Source organism: Ranitomeya variabilis, chromosome 4 (genome assembly GCF_051348905.1).
Source record: "Ranitomeya variabilis isolate aRanVar5 chromosome 4, aRanVar5.hap1, whole genome shotgun sequence".
Taxonomy (NCBI): Eukaryota; Metazoa; Chordata; class Amphibia; order Anura; family Dendrobatidae; genus Ranitomeya; species Ranitomeya variabilis.
The window spans coordinates 243421879-243444346 of NC_135235.1; the positions used below are offsets into that span (position 1 = coordinate 243421879).

The 22468-nt window shown below is 46.3% G+C and overlaps 1 protein-coding gene across 2 annotated transcripts in view; it reads right to left on the reverse strand.

Annotated features, from left to right (window-relative positions):
• Positions 1-22468, reverse strand: part of EPHA8 (EPH receptor A8) — a 123722-nt gene that overhangs the window by 90561 nt on the left and 10693 nt on the right. For both annotated transcript variants that reach the window (XM_077260520.1, XM_077260519.1), the window contains exon 2: positions 18516-18580. In XM_077260520.1, coding sequence (XP_077116635.1) covers positions 18516-18580 — 65 coding nt within the window. The remainder of the gene's footprint in view (positions 1-18515; positions 18581-22468) is intronic.

Here is a 22468-nt window from a genome sequence, read left to right on the forward strand (position 1 = left end):
GCAACGGCAATGGGTATTGATATTTAACAGTGATTTTATTCAAAAGCCGATAATCAATACATGGTCTCAAAGAGCCGTCTTTTTTTGACACAAAGAAAAAACCGGCTCCTAAGGGAGATGACGATGGACGAATATGTCCCTTTTCCAAGGACTCCTTTATATATTCTCGCATAGCAGCATGTTCAGGCACAGACAGATTAAATAAACGACCCTTTGGGTATTTACTACCCGGGATTAAATCTATGGCACAATCGCACTCTCGGTGCGGAGGTAACGAACCAAGCTTGGATTCTTCAAAGACGTCACGATAGTCAGACAGGAACTCAGGAATTTCAGAGGGAATAGATGATGAAATGGAAACCACAGGTACATCCCCATGAGCCCCCTTACATCCCCAGCTCAACACAGACATAGCTCTCCAGTCGAGGACTGGGTTGTGAGATTGCAGCCAAGGCAATCCTAGCACCAAATCATCATGTAGATTACACAGCACCAGAAAGCGAATAATCTCCTGGTGATCCGGATTAATACGCATAGTTACTTGTGTCCAGTATTGTGGTTTATTATTAGCCAATGGGGTGGAGTCAATCCCCTTCAGAGGAATAGGAGTCTCCAAAGGCTCTAAATCATACCCACAGCGTTTGGCAAAGGACCAATCCATAAGACTCAACGCGGCGCCAGAGTCGACATAGGCGTCCGTGGTAATAGATGACAAAGAGCAAATCAGGGTCACAGATAGAATAAACTTAGACGGTAAGGTGCAAATGGAAACAGATTTACCAAGCTTTTTAGTGCGCTTAGAGCATGCTGATATAACATGAGTAGAATCACCACAATAGAAACACAACCCATTTTTCCGTCTAAAATTCTGCCGCTCGCTTCGGGACAGAATTCTATCACACTGCATACTCTCTGGCGATTTCTCAGTGGACACCGCCAGATGGTGCACTGGTTTGCGCTCCCGCAAACGCCTATCGATCTGAATAGCCATTGTCATGGACTCATTCAGACCCGCAGGCACAGGGAACCCCACCATAACATCCTTAATGGCATCAGAGAGACCCTCTCTGAAAGTCGCCGCCAGGGCGCACTCATTCCACTGAGTAAGCACAGACCATTTACGGAATCTTTGGCAGTAAATTTCCGCTTCATCTTGCCCCTGAGATAGGGACATCAAAGTTTTTTCTGCCTGAAGCTCCAAATGAGGTTCGTCATAAAGCAACCCCAAGGCCAGAAAAAACGCATCCACATTGAGCAACGCAGGATCCCCTGGTGTCAATGAAAAAGCCCAGTCTTGAGGGTCGCCCCGGAGCAAGGAAATCACAATCCTGACCTGCTGTGCAGGGTCTCCGGCAGAGCGAGATTTCAGGGACAAAAATAATTTGCAATTATTTCGAAAATTCTGAAACCCAGATCTATTCCCCGAGAAAAATTCCGGCAAAGGAATTCTCGGCTCAGATACAGGTGCATGACAAACAAAATCTTGCAAATTTTGTACCTTCGTGGCGAGATTATTCAAACCTGCAGTTACACTCTGAAGATCCATTACAAACAGGTGGACACAGAACCATTCAAAGATTAGAAGGAGAGAAAAAAAAAAAAATTTCAGCAGACTACTTATTTCTCTCCTTTCTCAGCCAAGGATTTTAACCCTTTAGTGGGCCGGTCAAACTGTCATGATCTCAATGGCAAGAGATCATAGCATCAGCATATAAAGGAACTAGCTCTTGGAAGATGGGAACTGAGCTGACCATGAACTAAACCTAACGCACAACTAGCAGTGGCCGGGTAGCATGCCTACGTTGATTCTAGATGCCCAGCACCAGCCGGAGGACTAAATAATGCTAGCAGAGGAAAATATTAGTCCTAGCTCACCTCTAGAGAAATACCCCGAAAGGAGACAGAGGCCCCCCACATGTATTGGCGGTGAATTAAGATGAAATAACAAACGTAGTATGAAAATAGGTTTAGCAAATTTGAGGTCCACTTACTACATAGCAGAAGACAGAAAGGACACTTTCATGGTCAGCTGAAAACCCTATCAAAACACCATCCAGAAATTACTTTAAAACTCTGGCATTAACTAATAACACCAGAGTGGCAATTCCTGTTCACAAGAGCTTTCCAGACACAGTAACGAAACTACAGCTGTGAACTGGAACAAAAATGCAAAAACAAACATGGACAAGAGTCCAACTTATCTAGTAGTTGTCTAGGAGCAGGAACAAGCACAGAGAGGCTTCTGATAACATTGTTGACCGGCAAGCAACTAACAGAGCAGCAAGGTTATATAGCGACTCCCACATCTTGATGGGAACAGGTGAACAGAGAAGATGAAGACACCAGTTCAATTCCACCAGTAGCCACCGGGGGAGCCCAGAATCCAAATTCACAACACCATTCCATGTGAAAAAGCAGAGAGTAGGGGGTGCTGTTGGCCACTCCATGTGATGGACCAGAGGGTGACAAGGGTTGCTGACTGCTTTGTATGATGGACCAGAGGGAGGGAGGCGATGCTGGCCCTCTTGTGTTATGGCCCGGAGAGCAAGAGATGCTACTGTCTGCGATGGAATAGAGGGTGGGAGAGGGTGCTGGCCACTCAATGTGATGGACCAGAGGGTAGAAGTTGCTGCTTGCTGTGCCATGTGATGGGCCAGAGGGTAGAAGGTGCAGCTGGCCACTTTATGTAATGGACCAGAGGGTAGGAGGTGCTGCTGGCCACTCCATGCGATGGACCAGAGGATAGGAGGAGCTGCTGGCCACTCCATATGATAGACCAGAGGGCAGGGGGTGCTGCTGGATGCTCCATGTGATGGACTAGAGGGGGGAAGGTGCTGCTGGCCACTCCATGTGATGGACCAGAGGGCAGAAGGTGCAGCTGGCCACTCCATGTGATGGGCCAAAGTGTAGAAGGTGCTGCTGGCCACTCGATATGATGGACCAGAGGGTGTAAGGTGCTGGTGGCCACTCCATGTGATGGAGCAGAGAGTAGGAGGAGCTGCTGGCCACTTCATGTAATCTACCAGAGTGTAGGAGGAGCTGCTGGCCGCTCCATGTATTTGACCAGAGTGTAGGAGGTGCTGCTGGTCACTCCATGTGAAGGAGCAGAGAGTAGGAGGTGCTATTGGCCACTCCATGTGATGGACCAAAGGGTGAGAAGGGTTGATGACGGCTTTGTATGATGGACCAGAGGGAGGGAGGTGATGCTTGCTGTTATGATCCGGTGGTAGGATCACCAAACTGACCTGATAGGTAAACCAGAATATTAGGACGAGCTCTGGGGATGTGGAAACTATACTGACCGCAACACTGAACCTATCCAATACACACTAAAGGCAGCCGTGGAGCGTTACCTAAAAACCTAGACGCCTCGTCACAGCCTGAGGAACTAACTACCCCTAGAGAGAAAGCCAAGCCTCACTTGCCTCAGAGAAATGACCCCAAAGTTTAGACAGCCCCCACAAATAATAACGGTGAGTTAAGGGGAAAATACAAACGTAGTAATGAAAAACAGGTTTAAGCAAATGAGGCCCGCTAAAGCTAAATAGACTGAAGATAGCAAGGGATCTGTGCGGTCAGTACAAAAACTATCAAAAACTATCCACGCAGAAAATACAAGAACCCCCACACCGACTCACGATGTGAGGGGCGCACTCTGCACCCCAGAACTTCCAGCAAGCAAAAAATCACATATAAGCAAGCTGGACTGAACTCATCATATAATGAAACATATTTTCAAGAGAAAAATGAGCAAACATGAACTAGCAAGACTTAGCTTCTCCGGATGGAGACAGGTCACAAGGAAGTACAGAGAGATCAGAACCAGTACTGAATATAACGACAGCAGGCAACAAACACAGGTGCAGGTGGAGTTAAATAGGAAACAGCATAGCAGGAAATGAGGCAGCTGAGACCATCTCCAGACCCGCAGTATTGCTAAAGGCCACCAGAGGGAGCCCAGACGGAATTCACAACAGTACCCCCCCTTGAGGAGGGGTCACCGAACCCTCACCAGAGCCCCCAGGCTGATCAGGACGAGCCGAATGAAAGGCACGAACCAAATCGGCCGCATGGACATCAGAGGCGACAACCCAGGAATTATCCTCCTGACCATAGCCCTTCCATTTAACTAAGTACTGAAGCCTTCGTCTCGAAACACTAGAATCCAAGATCTTCTCCACCACATACTCCAATTCTCCCTTGACCAAGACCGGAGCAGGAGGATCAACAGAAGGAACCACAGGCACCACATATCTCCGCAACAATGACCTATGGAACACATTGTGAATGGCAAATGATGCTGGGAGGTCCAAACGAAATGACACAGGGTTGAGGATTTCCAAATTCTTATAAGGACCGATGAAACGAGGCTTGAACTTAGGAGAGGACACTTTCATCGGAACATAACGAGAAGACAACCACACCAAATCCCCCACACAAAGTCGGGGACCCACACAGCGACGGCGGTTAGCAAAGCGCTGAGCCTTCTCTTGTGACAACGTCAAATTGTCCACCACGTGGTTCCAAATCTGCTGCAACCTATCCACCACAGAATTCACCCCAGGACAGTCAGAAGGCTCAACCTGACCTGAGGAAAAATGAGGATGAAAACCAGAATTGCAAAAAAAAGGCGAAACCAAAGTAGCAGAACTAGCCCGATTATTGAGGGCGAACTCAGCCAATGGCAAAAAAGTCACCCAGTCATCCTGATCAGCAGAAACAAAACATCTCAGATAAGTCTCCAAGGTCTGATTAGTACGTTCGGTTTGGCCATTTGTCTGAGGATGGAAGGCCGATGAAAAAGATAATTCAATGCCCATCTTAGCACAAAAGGACCGCCAAAATCTGGACACAAACTGGGATCCTCTATCAGACACAATATTCTCAGGAATACCATGCAAACGAACCACATTCTGAAAGAACAGTGGAACCAAATCAGAGGAGGAAGGCAGCTTAGGCAAGGGCACCAAATGGACTATTTTAGAAAAATGATCACAAACCACCCAGATAACAGACATCTTCTGAGAGACTGGAAGATCCGAAATAAAATCCATGGAAATATGCGTCCAAGGCCTCTTCGGGACAGGCAAAGGCAGAAGCAAACCACTGGCACGAGAACAGCAAGGCTTGGCCCGAGCACAAATCCCACAGGACTGCACAAAGGAACGCACATCCCACGACAAGGAAGGCCACCAAAAGGACCTAGCCACCAAATCCCTGGTACCAAAAAACCCAGGGTGGCCTGCCAACACCGAAGAATGAACCTCGGAAATGACTCTACTGGTCCATCTATCCGGGACAAACAGTCTCTCCGGTGGACAACGATCAGGTCTATTGGCCTGAAATTCCTGCAGTACCCGTCGCAAATCAGGGGAGATGGCAGACAAAATCACCCCTTCTCTGAGGACACCAGCCGGTTCAGAAACTCCCGGAGAGTCAGGCACAAAGCTTCTAGAAAGAGCATCAGCCTTCACGTTCTTCGAACCCGGAAGGTATGAAACCACGAAATTGAAACGGGAGAAAAACAGCGACCATCGAGCTTGTCTAGGATTTAGCCGCTTAGCAGACTCGAGATAAGTCAAATTCTTGTGATCAGTCAAGACAACCACACAATGTTTGGCTCCCTCAAGCCAATGTCTCCACTCCTCAAATGCCCACTTCATTGCCAACAACTCCCGATTACCAACATCATAATTCCGCTCGGCAGGCGAAAACTTTCTTGAAAAGAAAGCACATGGCCTCATCACAGAGCCATCAGAGTTTCTCTGTGACAAGACAGCCCCTGCTCCAATCTCAGAAGCATCAACCTCGACCTGGAATGGTAGAGAGACATCCGGCTGAAGCAAGACAGGAGCCGAAGAGAACCGACGTTTGAGCTCCTGAAAGGCCTCCACGGCCGCAGGAGACCAATTCGTCACATCAGAACCCTTCTTAGTCAAATCCGTCAAAGGCTTAACCACACTGGAAAAATCAGCGATGAAGCGACGGTAAAAATTAGCAAAACCCAAGAACTTCTGAAGACTTTTTACCGATGTAGGTTGAGTCCAGTCATGAATAGCCTGGACCTTGACTGGATCCATCTCAATGGTAGAAGGAGAAAAAATAAAGCCCAAAAAGGAAACCTTCTGGACTCCAAAGAGACATTTAGAGCCCTTCACAAACAAGGCATTGGCTTGCAGGACCTGAAATACCATCCGGACCTGCTTCACATGAGATTCCCAATCATCAGAAAAGACCAAAATATCATCCAGGTACACAATCATAAACCTATCCAGATACTCTCGGAAGATGTCGTGCATGAAGGACTGGAACACAGAAGGGGCATTAGAAAGCCCAAAAGGCATCACCAAGTACTCAAAATGGCCTTCGGGCGTATTAAATGCTGTTTTCCATTCATCGCCCTGCTTTATACGCACAAGATTATACGCTCCACGAAGATCTATCTTGGTGAACCAACTGGCCCCCCTAATCCGAGCAAACAGATCGGACAACAGTGGCAAAGGATACTGAAATTTGACCGTGATGTTATTTAGAAGGCGATAATCTATACAGGGTCTCAGAGAACCATCCTTCTTGGCCACAAAAAAGAACCCCGCACCCAAAGGGGACGAGGACGGGCGAATATGCCCCTTCTCCAAAGACTCCTTGATATAACTCCGCATAGCGGCATGTTCTGGTACAGACAAATTAAAAAGTCGTCCCTTAGGGAACTTACTACCAGGAATCAAATTTATGGCGCAATCACAATCCCTATGAGGAGGTAGGGCACTGGACTTAGGCTCATCAAATACATCCTGGTAGTCCGACAAAATTTCAGGGACTTCAGAAGGAGTAGAAGAAGCAATAGACACCAAAGGAGCATCGCCATGAATCCCTTGGCAACCCCAACTTGACACAGACATTGCTTTCCAATCCAGGACTGGATTATGAGCCTGCAGCCATGGCAGACCCAACACGACAACATCATGCAAATTATGTAACACAAGAAAGCGAATCACCTCCTGATGTGCAGGAGTCATGCACATAGTCATTTGAGCCCAGTACTGAGGTTTATTCTTGGCCAATGGCGTGGCATCAATTCCCTTTAGTGGAATAGGGAACTGCAAAGGCTCCAAGACAAAACCACAGCGTCTGGCAAAAGAAAAATCCATCAAATTCAGGGCGGCACCTGAATCCACAAAAGCCATAACTGAGTAGGATGACAGAGAGCAAATTAAAGTAACAGACAAAATGAATTTAGGTTGTACAGTACCAATGGTGACAGACCTAGCGAAGTTTTTTGTGCGCTTAGAACAATCTGAGATAACATGAGCAGAATCACCACAGTAAAAGCACAACCCATTCTGACGTCTGTGATTTTGCCGTTCAAATTCTGGTCAGAATCCTGTCACATTGCATAGACTCAGGCTTCTGCTCAGAAAATACCGCCAGATGGTGCACTGGTTTGCGCTCCCGCAAACGCCGATCAATCTGAATGGCCAAAGACATTGACTCACTCAGACCCGCAGGCGTGGGGAACCCCACCATAACATCCTTAATGGCTTCAGAAAGACCCTTTCTGAAAATCGCTGCCAGGGCACACCCATTCCATTGAGTGAGCACAGACCATTTCCTAAACTTCTGACAGTAAACCTTTGCTTCATCCTGACCCTGACACAAAGCCAGCAAGATTTTCTCTGCCTGATCCACAGAATTAGGTTCATCATAAAGCAAACCCAGCGCCAGAAAAAACGCATCTACATTAAGCAATGCAGGATCTCCTGGTGCCAGGGCGAATGCCCAGTCTTGAGGGTCGCCATGCAACAAAGAAATAACAATTTTAACTTGCTGAACCGGATCACCAGAGAAACGAGGTCTCAGAGAAAGAAATAATTTGCAATTATTTTTAAAGTTCAAAAACCTAGATCTGTCTCCGGAGAACAACTCAGGAATAGGTATCTTAGGCTCTGACATAGGACTGCGAACTACATAATCCTGAATGCCTTGTACTCTAGCAGTGAGATGATCCACACTAGAAGACAGACTCTGAAGGTCCATAGCTGCAGCTGAATTCTGAACCACCCAGAGATTAAGGGGAGGAGAGAGGCAAGACACACTGCAGAAAAAAAAAAAAAAAAGAACTCAGGATTTCTCTTATCCCTCTTTTGCGATGCATTAACTCTTTACTGGCCTGCTGTACTGTTATGATCCGGTGGTAGGATCACCAAACTGACCTGATAGGTAAACCAGAATATTAGGACGAGCTCTGGGGATGTGGAAACTATACTGACCGCAACACTGAACCTATCCAATACACACTAAAGGCAGCCGTGGAGCGTTACCTAAAAACCTAGACGCCTCGTCACAGCCTGAGGAACTAACTACCCCTAGAGAGAAAGCCAAGCCTCACTTGCCTCAGAGAAATGACCCCAAAGTTTAGACAGCCCCTACAAATAATAACGGTGAGTTAAGGGGAAAATACAAACGTAGTAATGAAAAACAGGTTTAAGCAAATGAGGCCCGCTAAAGCTAAATAGACTGAAGATAGCAAGGGATCTGTGCGGTCAGTACAAAAACTATCAAAAACTATCCACGCAGAAAATACAAGAACCCCCACACCGACTCACGATGTGAGGGGCGCACTCTGCACCCCAGAACTTCCAGCAAGCAAAAAAATCACATATAAGCAAGCTGGACTGAACTCATCATATAATGAAACATATTTTCAAGAGAAAAATGAGCAAACATGAACTAGCAAGACTTAGCTTCTCCGGATGGAGACAGGTCACAAGGAAGTCCAGAGAGATCAGAACCAGTACTGAATACAACGACAGCAGGCAACAAACAAAGGTGCAGGTGGAGTTAAATAGGAACCAGCATAGCAGGAAATGAGGCAGCTGAGACCATCTCCAGACCCGCAGTATCGCTAAAGGCCACCAGAGGGAGCCCAGACGGAATTCACAACAGCTTGCCCTCTTGTGTTAAGTCCCAGAGGGCAAGAGAGGCAGCTGTCTGCGATGGAATAGAGGATGGGAGGGGGTGCCGCCACTCCATGTGATGGACCAGACGGTAGAAGGTGCTTCTGGCTGCTCCATGTGATGGACCAGTGGGTAGGAGGTGCTACTGCACACTCCATGTGATGGACCAGAGGGTAGGAGGTGCTGCTGGCTGTGCCATGTGATGGACCAGAGGATAGAAGGTACAGCTGGCCACTTCATGTAATTGACCTATCATGACTCTGGACGGGGTGGTGCTGGCTCTGTCCTGGTCAGGTCAGGGTTAAGATAGTTCACCTCTCTTTGGTTCTGGTACGGCTATTTAATGCTTGTAGTTCCTGGGTCCAGTGTCGATGATACTTCCGTTTACTTGGCTAGGGATTGCTGACCCAGGTTACTCATCTCTAATCGTTGTGCCTCTGTGCGTGTGAGCTTTTCTGTGTATGACCCGGTTAGTCCCCTGACTTTTGCTGGTTGTGGATAAAGTTTGGCTGTCTACGAGGAACATTAAGCTTAATGTTCCTTCGGCAAAATTGGGGCCTAAGTTTATTGGCCCATATGAGATCACGGAAGTGGTTAACCCAGTGGCATTTTGGTTGCGTCTCCCATTGCCTTTTAAGATCCCCAATGTATTCCATAGGGCCCTGCTGAAACCTTTGGGGGCTGTCAAAGAAGGGTCATTGGGTCCCTCTCCAACCGTTTTGGTGGATGGTCAGGAGAAGTACGAGGTGGAGCGCATTGTGGACTCCCAGACGGTTCGTCCTACCCTCCAGTATCTTGTAAACTGGAAAAGGTATGGTCCGGAGGACCAATCCTGGGTTCCTGCCCGATCGGTTCATGCTGATCGTCTGGTGTGGTCCTTCCATGCCCAATTTTCTTGGAAACCTGGCGGTCGGGTGGCCACCCGTTGAGAGGGGGGTACAGTCATGACTCTGGACAGGGTGGTTCTGGCTCTGTCCTGGTCAGGTCAGGGTTAAGATAGTTTGACTATCTTTGGTTCTGGGGCAGCTATATAATGCTTGTAGTTCCTAGGTCCAGTGTCGGTGATACTTCAGTTTTCTCGGCTAGGGATTGCTGACCCAGGTTACTCGTCTGTAATTGTTGTGCTTCTGTGTGTGTGAGCTTTTCTGTGTATGACCCGGTACGTCCCCTGACTTCTGCTTCTGTGTTCTGCTCTGTACTGCCCTGTCCTTCCTGGTTCTCTGACCCCTTGGCTTGTCTCAGTTCTCTTGCTGTCTCATCCCTAGGTACCTCGCTCTCATTTGGCTTTGACCCTTGGCTCTCCATTTGACTACGTTTATGTTTTGTGCCCCATATTCTTCGCTCTCTGCTGCTTCCCCGTCCTCACAGGCAGTAGCTCCGCCCCCGTGATCACGTGACTGTTTAGTGTCAGGTCCTGTGCACACTGTGTGCTTTAGCTCACACACTCCCTGCGCTCGGTTTCGGGCTCTCTGCTAGCACCCCCTAGGCTCCCCTGGTGACACACACTATGTGTCATTACAGGACCAGAGTGTAGGAGGAGCTGCTGGCCACTCCATGTAATGGACCAGAGTGTAGGAGGAGCTGCTAGCCACTTCATGCGATGTACCAGAGTGTGGAAGGTGCTACTGGCACTCCATGAGATGGAGCAGAGAGTAGGAGGTGCTGCTGGCCGCTTCATGCATGGACCAGAGTGTGGAAGGTGCTGCTGTCCACTCCATGTGATGGGACAGAGAGTAGGAGGTGCTGCTCCATGTGATGGACCAGAGGGTGGAAGGTGCAGCTGGCCACTCCATGTAATTGACCAGAGTGTAGGAGGAGCTGCTGGCTGCTCCATGTGATGGACCAGAGGGTGGAAGGTGCTACTGGCCCCTTCATGTGATGGAGCAGAGAGTAGAAGGTGCTGCTGGGTGCTCCATGTGATGGACCAAGAGGGTGGAAGGTGCTGCTGGCCACTCCATGTGATGTGATGGAGCAGAGAGTAGAAGGAGCTGCTGGCTGCTTCATGTGATGGACCAGAGGGTAGGAGTAGCTGCTGGCCACTCCATGTGATGGACCAGAGGGTGAAAATGGGTGCTGACCGCTTTGTACGATGGACTAGAGGGAGGGAGACAATGCTGGCCTTCTTGTGTTATGGCCTGGAGGACAAGAGAGGCTGTTATCTGCTGTGTGTGATGGAATGGAGGGTGGTAGGGGGATTGCTGGCCACTCCTTATGATGGACCAGAGTGTAGGATGGAGTTCTGGCTGCTTAATTTGATGGACTGCAGGTTGTGAGGCGGTAATAGTCACTAGGTAGGATAGACCAGAGGCTTGGAGGTGGTGCTGGCCTTTCTGAGTGATAAACCACATGGTAGGAAAGGGGGCAGACCAATCTGTATAATGGAACAGAGTAGGGGATGTCGTGCTGGTCGCCCTAAGTAATGGACTGGCTTTTCTATGTAATGAACTGGGTGAGAGGAGAGGGTACTGGCTGCTCTGTGTGATGGACTGAAGAGTTATTTATTATTATTATTATTTATTTATATAGCACCATTAATTCCATGGTGCTGTACATGAGAAGGGGTTACATCAAAATACAAATATCACTTACAGTAAACAAAACTAACAATGACAGACTGGTACAGAGTGAAGAGGACCCTGCCCTTGCGGGCTTACATTCTACAGGATTATGGGGAAGGAGACAGTAGGTCGAGGGTTGCAGTAGCTCCAATGGTGTTGAGGTGGCTGTGTGGTCTTTACAGGCTGTAAGCTTCTTTGAAGAGATGGGTTTTCAGGTTTCTTTTGAAGGATCCAAAAGTAGTGGATTACCGGATGTGTTGGGGCACTGAATTCCAGAGGATGGGTGATATTCGGGAGAAGTCTTGGAGGCGATTGGATGAGGAGCGAATAAGTGTGGAGGAGAGAAGGAGGTCTTGGGAGGACCGGAGATTACGTGAGGGAAGATATTGAGAGATTAGTGTGGAAATATACGGAGGAGAAAGATTATGGATGGCTTTGTAGGCCAGTGTTAGTAATTTAAACTGGATACGCTGAGAAATTGGGAGCCAGTGAAGGGATTTGCAAAGAGGGGAAGCAGGAGTGTTGCGAGGAGAGAGATTAATTAGTCGGGCAGCAGAGTTAAGGATGGACTGGAGGGGTGCGAGAGTGTTAGAAGGTAGGCCACAGAGGAGTATGTTGCAGTAGTCGAGGCGGGAGATGATTAGGGCATGCACGAGCATTTTGGTAGAGTGTGGGTTGAGGAATGGACGGATTCTGGAAATATTTTTGAGCTGGAGGCGACAGGAGGTGGAGAGAGCTTGGATGTGCGGTTTGAAGGACAGGGCAGAGTCAAGGGTTACTCCGAGGCAGCGGATTTTGGGCACAGGGGAAAGTGTGATTTCATTTATTTTGATAGATAGATCAGGTAGGGAAGATATGCGAGATGGAGGAAAGATAATTAGTTCAGATTTGTCCACATTGAGCTTGAGGAAGCGAGAGGAGAAGAAGGAGGATATGGCTGATAGACACCCTGGAATTCTGGAGATCAGAGAGGTGACATCTGGGCCAGAGAGGTAGATCTGAGTGTCATCGGCATACAGATGGTACTGGAAGCCATAGGACCTTATGAGTTGTCCCAGGCCGAGTGTATAGATTGAGAAGAGTAAGGGTCCTAGGACAGAGCCTTGAGGGACACCAACAGAGAGGGGGCGAGATGAAGAGGTAGTATGGGAGTAGGAAACGCTAAATGTGCGGTTGGCAAGGTATGAGGAGATCCAAGATAGGGCAAGGTCTTTGACCCCAAAGGAAGAGAGGATCTGTAGTAGGAGGCAGTGGTCAACTGTGTCGAAGGCAGAGGACAGGTCTAGGAGGAGGAGTATAGAGAATTGTCTGTTAGCTTTGGCTGTAAATAAGTCGTTAGTAGTTTTGGTTAGGGCAGTCTCAGTGGAATGGTGGGGACGGAAGCCAGATTGTAGGTTGTCGAAGAGAGTTGGAGAGAATGCTGGCTGCTTTATGTGATGAGGAGGGTGAGAGGTGATGCCTGTTGCTCTGTGTGATGGACCAACATTTGGGATGTGGTGTTGGCTACTCTTTTTTTTTTTTCTTGATGGACCAGAATGTAGGAGAGGGTTCTGGCTGCTCTGTGTGATGGACTAAAGAGTAGGAATGGGTGCAGGCTGCTCCTTGTGATGAACTAGAGGGCGGAAGAGGGTGCCGGCTGCTCCATTTGATGGATTAGAGCAGAGGTCCGCAACCTTTCTGACCTTGAGAGCCACATCCAGCTATGAAAGAGGGTCGTGAGCCACATTCAGCTCTGACAGAGGGTCGTGAACCACAACCAGCTCCTTCTCCACTCACAGTAGTGACACTGAGAGCCTATATTACTGGTATAATGACAACCAAAGCTTTTCCACTGAAATCACACCAAGGCAGTATGTCAAGCTCCATGGTTTTCTATCTCGCCTCCATTCAGATCTGCTCTTCTGTACAGGGCTACACACAAAAGTCACCATTTAGAGATCTGCTCTTAATAGTTATTTACAACTGGTGCTAATGCATCAAGCTGGCAAGCAGCAGCGAGCCACACATCACGGGCTCACAAGCCATATGTGGCTCCCGAGCTACAGGTTGGGGACCCCTGGATTAGAGGGTGGGAAAGAATGCTGGCCACTCTGTGTGATGGACCAGAGGTTAGAGGGGGTACTGGCTGCTCTACATAAGGGAGCACAGTACAAGATAGGGTGCTGGTCGCTCTATATGCTGGACTGAAGTGCAGTATGGGTATGGAGTGGTGGTCGCTCTGTGTGATGGACCAGAGGTTGGAGAAGGTGCTGTCCACTCCATATGATGTAGCACAGTGTGGGATGGGGTGCTGGTCGCTCTGTGCGATGGACTGGAGAGTGGATGTGCTGGCTGATGTCTCTGGACTGAGAATAGGAGGGGGCACTGGACATTTTGAGTGATCGCCCGGAGGGAAGGAGGGGGTGGTGACTTTTTTGTGATAGACCAGAGGGTAGGAAGGGTGATGGCTACTCCATGTGAAGGACTGGAGGGAAGGAGGGAATGTTGGCAACTCTGTGTGATGGACAGAAGGTAGGAGGGGTGCTAGATGCCCCATTCAACGGACCATTAGATAGGTTGCTCTGTGTGTTGGACTGGAAGGTTGGAGGGGAGTTGACTGCTCCATTTGATGTACCATAGGAGGGGCATACTGGCCAATCTTTGTGATGGCCCAGAGATAGAAGGGTGAGCTGGCTGTCAAGTCTGAAGGATCAGAGGGAAAGAGGAGTTAACGGCTCCATTTGTTTGACGGGAAGATAGAATGAGATGCTGGCTGTTGTGTGTAACGGACCGGAGGGAAGGAGGGGATGCTGGCTGCATCATATGATGAACCATAGGGAAGGAGGGAGCTGAGTGCTTTATGTGATGGACCAGAGGGAAGGGGTTCTGGCCACACTGTGTGATGGAGTGAGCATGCATAGTTTAACTAGTCAGTTCAGCAGCTGGAGGAGCAGAAGCAGAAGACAAAATCATGGTCAAAGGAATAGCTGGGTGAGGAACTAGAAGGTCAGTAAGCAGATGAGGTCTAGATGAAGACAGGACAGCAGATACCGGACCAGAGTTGTATGGGAGAAGGAAACATAATAAGGCAGCTCCCAGCAGCCGGAGTATAACAAGTTTGTGGTTCTGCCCAATTCCTCAAACACAGAGCTGATTACTCCTGATGAGCAAAAGCCAGCCCCACAAGTTGCAGTCACACTAGTCGTCTTAGCTGGACAGCGTCTGTAGATGTAAGAAGCATCATATCTCTGTTCTGTAGCCTTCATGTTTGCTCCTGCATGAATAAAGTTGTGGAGTTGTCTTCCTGAGCTTCCAGGAACTCTGGTAATAGTATTTCTTCTTGGTTTTCTACTTTAGGATGTAAAATATTGAAAACATCCCTATAAAGGACAAACTGTACTGGTTCAACTGAAAGCTGTAGTAAGAACTGGATGTGATGCCAGTTAATGCCACCATAAATTATTCATGTGAGGCCAACACTGAACACTACCTGCCTGTGAGCCACTGATATTCATTTATCGTGCCTGGAAGGGACTGGATAATCTGCTCCTATAGAAAGTTTGAAGCCATCCACCCATCAGTTCCAGGGGGACATCTCACAAAGTACCCACCATCCGCTGAGCAAGGATTTGTGAATATCCTAGGGAGTGGGCGCTAAGCAGATGACGCGAGGAACTGAACAGAAGGATCTTTTGAAGTTTTATTCTTCACCTTAAAATAAAACATAACAAAAAACCTAACTAATGGTCTTTAAAAAGCCCTTCATATGCTGATGGGATGCTGAAAACTCTCTTTTTGCTGAATTGAGCCATCTTCTCAACTGAAGAGAAAGGTGAGATTCTGATCAGCTTCATATCTCTGGCCCAATACCTGGTCAATCTTTGTCTTTCATCCACAATCCCTCACTGTTAGCTTGCAGTTTTTTAATAAATGAGGTTCAGCCTGTCTCGTCTGCTGCTATTGTGATAACATCCCCTAGCGAGACGCATATGAGGACAGCTTAATTAACAAGAGGAGGATCTAATTCTGTCGACATCAGGTCTTTTCTAATGACTTCAGTTAATGTCAACTAAAAAGACGGAAACTATGCTGGAGGACTAGAATGGAGGACATGATGAGGATACAGGGGCTGCTCTGGTGGAATTAGCCTGGGTGGAACATTGGGGATCCTCAATCTCCCCATCAGCTAGGACTGCTTTTCCACATAGACCGGGCATCTTCATGTCCTAAGTCCTAACCCTAACCCTTGACACAACAGATAAGATGAACTCTCTGCTACGTGCACAGCTTCCTCCAGCCAATCTCTGGTTTTATCATCAGCTCTTTGGCATGGACTTCATTATTCATTACAGCTATTATTATGCTGGGACCCAATGTCATTTTCAACATGACAGCAATGACAAAATATTAGAGGGCCATGTGCCTGATCTATGTTGCAGCTCACAGGAAACACTGCCTAAAATGTCAGGCACATAATGGGGGATCTAGCAGCCAACCAGTTACACATCTGTCACCATGAATAAATGTCCCCAATATGTTCTGCTTTCAATCCAAAACTGTCAAGGCACCGAGAAGAAGAAATGGACTTCACCCTAAAGCAACAACTGTGCAAAAGGTCTATAATCCAACACATGACACTACCTGGGTAAAGGTGTCCAGACAATTATTCCATCCTGGAGAGGCATTTCTCTACACATGGTGCTTCAATGTCTTCCACCACCCTTGTGACAATATCCAGGTTATTCCCCCATACTGGAGAGGATCCATTCTCTATTCATGAAGTATCAATGTCTTGCACCACTTGGGTGATGATGCCCAGGTTATTCCGCCATACTGGAGAGGATCCATTCTCTATTCATGAAGTATCAATATCTTGCATCACTTGGGTGACAATATACAGGTTATTCCACCATAGTGGAGAAGATCCATTCTCTACACATGGAGAGCCAATATCTTCCACCACCTTTGTGACAAAGTCCAGGTTATTCCTCCATACTGAAGAGGGTCCATTCTCTATTCATGATGTGTCACTATCTTGCATCACTTGGGTGACAATGTCCAAGGTTATTCCACCATACTGGAGAGGATCCATTCTCTACACATGGAAAGCCAATATCTTCCACCACCTTTGTGACAATATCCAGGTTATTCCACCATAATGGAGAGGATCCATTCTCTACACATGGAGAGCCAATATCTTCCACCACCTTTGTGACAAAGTCCAGGTTATTCCTCCATACTGGAGGGGATCTATTCTCTATTCATGATGTATCAGTGTCTTGCATCACTTGGGTGACAATGTCCAGGTTGTTCCATGATACTGGAGAGGATCCATTCTCTACACATTGTGCGCCAATGTTTTCCACCACCTGGGTAACGATTCTGTTAGGTTTTTCTTACAGGCACCTTTCATTTTAGGTCATGTATCAATACATATTATTTCTAGTTCTTCACGAACTTTGATGATCATTGTGATGGGAACGTTTGGTAGATATATAGCGCTTCATCACACACAAGGTCTTTGTGTCAATCATCTCACAGTTCTGTCTCTAGACAGAAATATACATCGAGCCATCATGAGATGACAACCTTAACCAGGGCCGGCTCCAGGTTTTTGAGGGACCCGGGCAAAAGAGTCTCAGTGGGCCCCCCCTTTAACACATACCACAATTCATGATCGCATATAACACAGCCATGTAGTATATAACACAGCCCGCGTAGTATACAGCACAGCCACCTAGCATATAACACAGCCATGTAGTATATAACAGCCCACGTAGCATATAACACAGCCACATAGTATACAGCACAGCCCATGTAGCATATAACAGCCCATATAGTATATAGCACAGCCACATATTAAATAACAGCCCACTTAGTATATAGAACAGCCATTTAGTATATATCACAGCCCATGTAGCATATAACAGCCCACATAGTATATAGCACAGCCATGTAGTATATAGCACAGACATGTAGTATACAGCACAGCTCCCCTCCCCCAAGAATGGCCCTATAGTCCAGTACTCACTGTTTGGCTGCTGTCACACTATTAGTATTTGTAAGCCAAAACCAGGAGTGGAACAATTAGAGGAAAAGTATAATAGAAACATATGCACCACTTCTGCATTTGTCACCCACTCCTGGTTTTGGCTTACAAATACTGATGTAAAATACTGACCAAATACTGCTAGTGTGACGGCAGCCTTATAGTCACAAAAAAAAAACACTCCTCACCTCTCAACGTTCCAGCACCGCGCTGCTCCCCCCCTGCTCCGGTCTCGGCGGCTGCCACTGCACTGCCTAACACACAGCGAGTGCGTGATGATATCATTGCGCACCCGCAGCGGCACTGTCAGAGGCAGAGTGGGGAATGATGGGAGAGGGAGCGTCAGGTGACGCTCTCTCCTCCATCATTTGCTTTGAACTTTACCGGCAGGCAGCGGGGGAGTTGGCACTTGCGACAGGTGGGCCCCCCGCCACACAGGGGCCCCATAGCAGCTGTGTGATGTGCCGCTAGCTGAGGGCCCCTGGGGGAGCGGGGGCCCTAGGCACTGGCAGCTGCCTGCCCCTAACGCCGGCCCTGAATGGGCCCCCCTGTCTCGCCAGGGCCCCGGCACTTGCCCGGGTACGCCGGGTACTGACGCCAGCCCTGACCTTAACCCTGCTGCACTTATCAGAACTGATGTATCACTGCAGACCGCCTCTGTGCCAGGACCATGCTTCTGGCTGGGGAGGATGAGGGGCCTCCTCGCTGTCACTCGCTGGTGATATCTTCACAGGGGTCACTGAAGGTTTAGACTGGGGTCTCACAGGAGGAGAATGAAGGGATCAGGACTTACTCAGTGACCTGTTTTGTCTCCCCGCGGCTGCACACAGACACCACAATTGCTCTCCTCACACAAATTCTGCTCCAATTTTACAGCCAATTACACCTGAAGTGTTGTGAGCGATTGCACCGGAGCCCTTGCCATCCTCCAACACACAGACACATGCTGCTCGCTGCCATCACTGTACTTACCCCATGAGGGGGGTAGGTGAGCCAGCCCCAGTCCCCCGGAACCACCGCCGTGTCTAATAAATTCACTAGAAAGAAAGAAAAGGTGACGTTATTATCGGCACCACCAACATCCATTTAGTGTCTGTTACACAACCATGTGTCTAGTAGCTATGGAATTATCTCTCTATCAACAAACAAAGGAAGACAGCAGTGTCTGCAATATCTGTGAACATCCATATGTGACAGATAAACAGCATCCCTGCCATAGAGAACATTCTTATACCATGGAGGTGGCCAATTCAGGAGAGCCCACCAGACATGACAAGGCAGCGACCTCTGTGATGTCACCCTAACCTTCACATTTATGAAATATGTCTCTATATATTATCCATTATCTATCATCTATCTATTATCTATCTATCATCTATCTATTATCTATAATCTATCTAGAAGGAAAAAATGGAACAGCACTGTATAGATGAATTCAGGGTGCAGGGCCCTCCAAACAAATATCCATTTGTATAAATGAAAAATAAAAAATATCTATCTATTATATATCTATTATCTATCTACTAGTTGGCCCGTGCAAAATTTTCACATACTGGTTGTCGGGGGTGCAGGCAATTTCAGGAAAATCAAGCTGGTCAAATGTTAATGTATTTAATGAGATGATGAACACAAAGAGGTATTTATATATGTAGATTGGTAATACAATAAATTGGTTTGATAAGTAGAGGCTAAAAAAAGGTCTTGAGGTTGTGGTTCCACCTGCAGGTTATTGTTTTTTTCTGCAGGTTTCTGAAAATGAATGTTTAAACTGTATTTATTGATCAAATCATGAATGTGTGGTTTGTTTGTGTCTTTTTGTTGCTGAAGGGGCAAGTTTACCTTTCAAATGGTGTATTATTTGTGTGGGTGGGGAGAAGTAATCACCGAAAAAGCAGTGCATCTTTACAAATGTGTTTGCATATGTGACTCACCATTTGTGTGTGGGGTGAATTAATCACTGAAAAAGCAGTGCATGTTTACAAATGTGTTTGCATATCTGACTCACCTGCAGTGAAGTGTGCAATTCTCCAATGTGCCTGAAATCGGCTGGGCAAGGAGTTCGGCAAGCTGGAAAGCCCACAAGGTAAATGTTAGGATTTGTTTGTGATGTCTGTAAGCGGCTTCATGGTAGTGTTCTTTGGGGTAGTGTGGTGCCACCAGCAGGTCATTTTCCCTTACTTCAGGTTTCTGAAAATTAATGTTTAAACTGTATTTTTTGATCACATCATGGATGTGTGGTTTGTTTGGCTATTTTCTTGCTGAAGGGGGCAAGTTTAACTTTCAAATGGTGTATCATTTGTGTGTGTGGGTGCAGTATGAACGGAGATACAAAGTAATCACCGAAAAAGAGTGTTTTGAAATAATATAGAAGGATTACCTATCTATAGTATCTTTTATCTATCTATCTATTATCTATCTGTATATCTATTATCTATCTATTATCTACAGTATCTATTATTTATCTATCCACCATATAACCTATTATCTATCTATTATATATAATCTATTATCTATAACCATCTATTATCTAATATCTATCTGTATATCTATTATCTATTTATTATCTATCTATTATCTACAGTTTCTATTATCTATCTATCCACCATATAATCTATCTATTATATATAATCTATTATCTATCTATCTATCTATCTATCTATCTATCTATCTATCTATTATCTATCATCTATCAATCATCTATCTATTATCTATCTATTATCTATCTAATATCTGTCTTTTATCTGTTATCTATCTCTCCATCCATACTGATAGAGCTGCTATAAGGGATAATGGAGGCTGCAGTCCGAACTTTAATGAGAGCATTTTTATAACTGGCAGCATTACGGTCAATGATGTAGGAACTGTCCCCTCCAGCTACAATTGCACACGATTAAAACTTCAAAGGCTTCCCGAGAGACTTCCCGGCGGCTTCAGCTCCTTTGGAACAATTCCCTTCACATTGATAATTAAACCATTATCGGCCCGTGTTCCAGGAATAATGCAGAATATGAATGTGGAGCTTTCCCTCCCTGTGACCGAGTTCACACCAGGTTCATGTGTGATGTCAGCAGTGTTTATGGGAGGTGATTTCTTTTACACATCCATCTATTATCTATATATTTAGCATCTATACTATTGTGTATCTATCTACTATCTGTTATCTATGATCTATCTATTATCTATCATCTATCTATATATCTAGCATCTATCTACTATTATGTATCTATCTATCTATTATCTGTTATCTATGATCTATCTATTATCTATCTATCTATCTATCTATCTATCTATCTATCTATCTATCTATTATCTATCCATTTATCTATTTAGAGGCGTACCAGCCACAATGTCTTGCACCCACTGTGAGATTTGGTGGAGGATCGGTGATGATCTGGGGATGCTTCAGCAAGGCTGGAATTGGGCAGGTTGTTCTTTGCGAAGGACGTATGAATCAAGCTGCATACAAGGTTATCCTGGAAAAACAGTTGATTCCTTCTGCTCAGGCAATGTTCCCCAACTCTGAGGGCTGGTTTTTCCAGCAGGACAATGCACCATGCCACACAGCTGGGTCAATCAAGGTGTGGATGAAAGACCACCACATCAAATCCTTGTCATGGCTGCCCAATCTCCAGACCTGAACCCCACTGAAAACCTCTGGAATGTAATCGAGAGGAGGATGGATAGTCACAAGCCATCAAACAGAGAAGAACGGCTGACATTATTGTACCAGGAGTGGCATAAGGTCACCCAGAAGCAGTGTGAGAGACTGGTGGAAAGCTGCCAAGACGCAGGAAAGCTGGGATTAGCAATCATGGTTATTCCACAAAATATTGATTTCTGAACTCTTCCTGAGGTAAAACATTAGTATTGTTGTTTCTAAATGATTATGAACTTGGTTTCTTTGCATTATTTCAGGTCTGCAAGCAATGCATGTTTTAGTTATTTTGACCATTTCTCATTTTCAGAAAATAAATACAAAATTTATTGCTTGGAACTTCGGAGACGTGTTGTCAGTAGTTTATAGAATAAAAGAACAATTTACATTTAACTCAAAAATATAAAGAGAAAAATCAGAGGAACTGAACATTGTGCAGTGGTCTCTTCATTTTTGCCAGAGCTGTACATGTACACACTGTATATCTATGGTGATGGGGTCACACCGTACACCGATACCATCTCCATAATATTACGGTATCTGGGGAGCATAGAGGATCGGCATATACAGCGGCTGCTGCACTCTGCTGTGAATCTATACTGTCATGTAGGAATAGAGTTATGAACCCACAGGGCTGGGACGTAGTTCCAACACCTTAATTTAACCTCTCACGATCCTCATCTCCAATGTGCAGCTCAGTTTTGGGGATTGGCTCATAGAAAGGATGTCCTTAAGCTCTAAAAAGTACAAAGAAGGATCCAGAAAACTGATAAGCAGTGGGGCGGATCTTAGTTATGGGGAAAGACTAAAATAATTAAAATATTTTTAGCATTGAGAAGAGATGTCTAAGGGGCGACATACATAAGTACATAAATGACCCATACAAAAAGTACTATTAAAAGATGTATCACGTAACGGGGCATGCCGTCTGGAGAAAAAAGGTTCGTTCACCAGAGGATACAAAACTTTTTACCATGAGAACTATTAGGCCAGGGTCACACGAGTGTAGATTCTCTCCTCCGAGAGACACTCGGACTCAGCTTACTGTGATTTGATTCTCTCGGATGAGGGCATAGTAGCACGGGTGAGAAGATGGAGAACAAGATTTATCCATCTTCTACATTGTCTGAGTCCGAGGATGTCATCTGAGTACAGTCTGATGTTTTATACACACCCAAAGACATGAATGGGTGACTGCAATCCAATTTGGGAAGCAACTCAGATCAGTATGAGAAAAAAATGCTGATCAGTAGTGCCCCATACTATATAA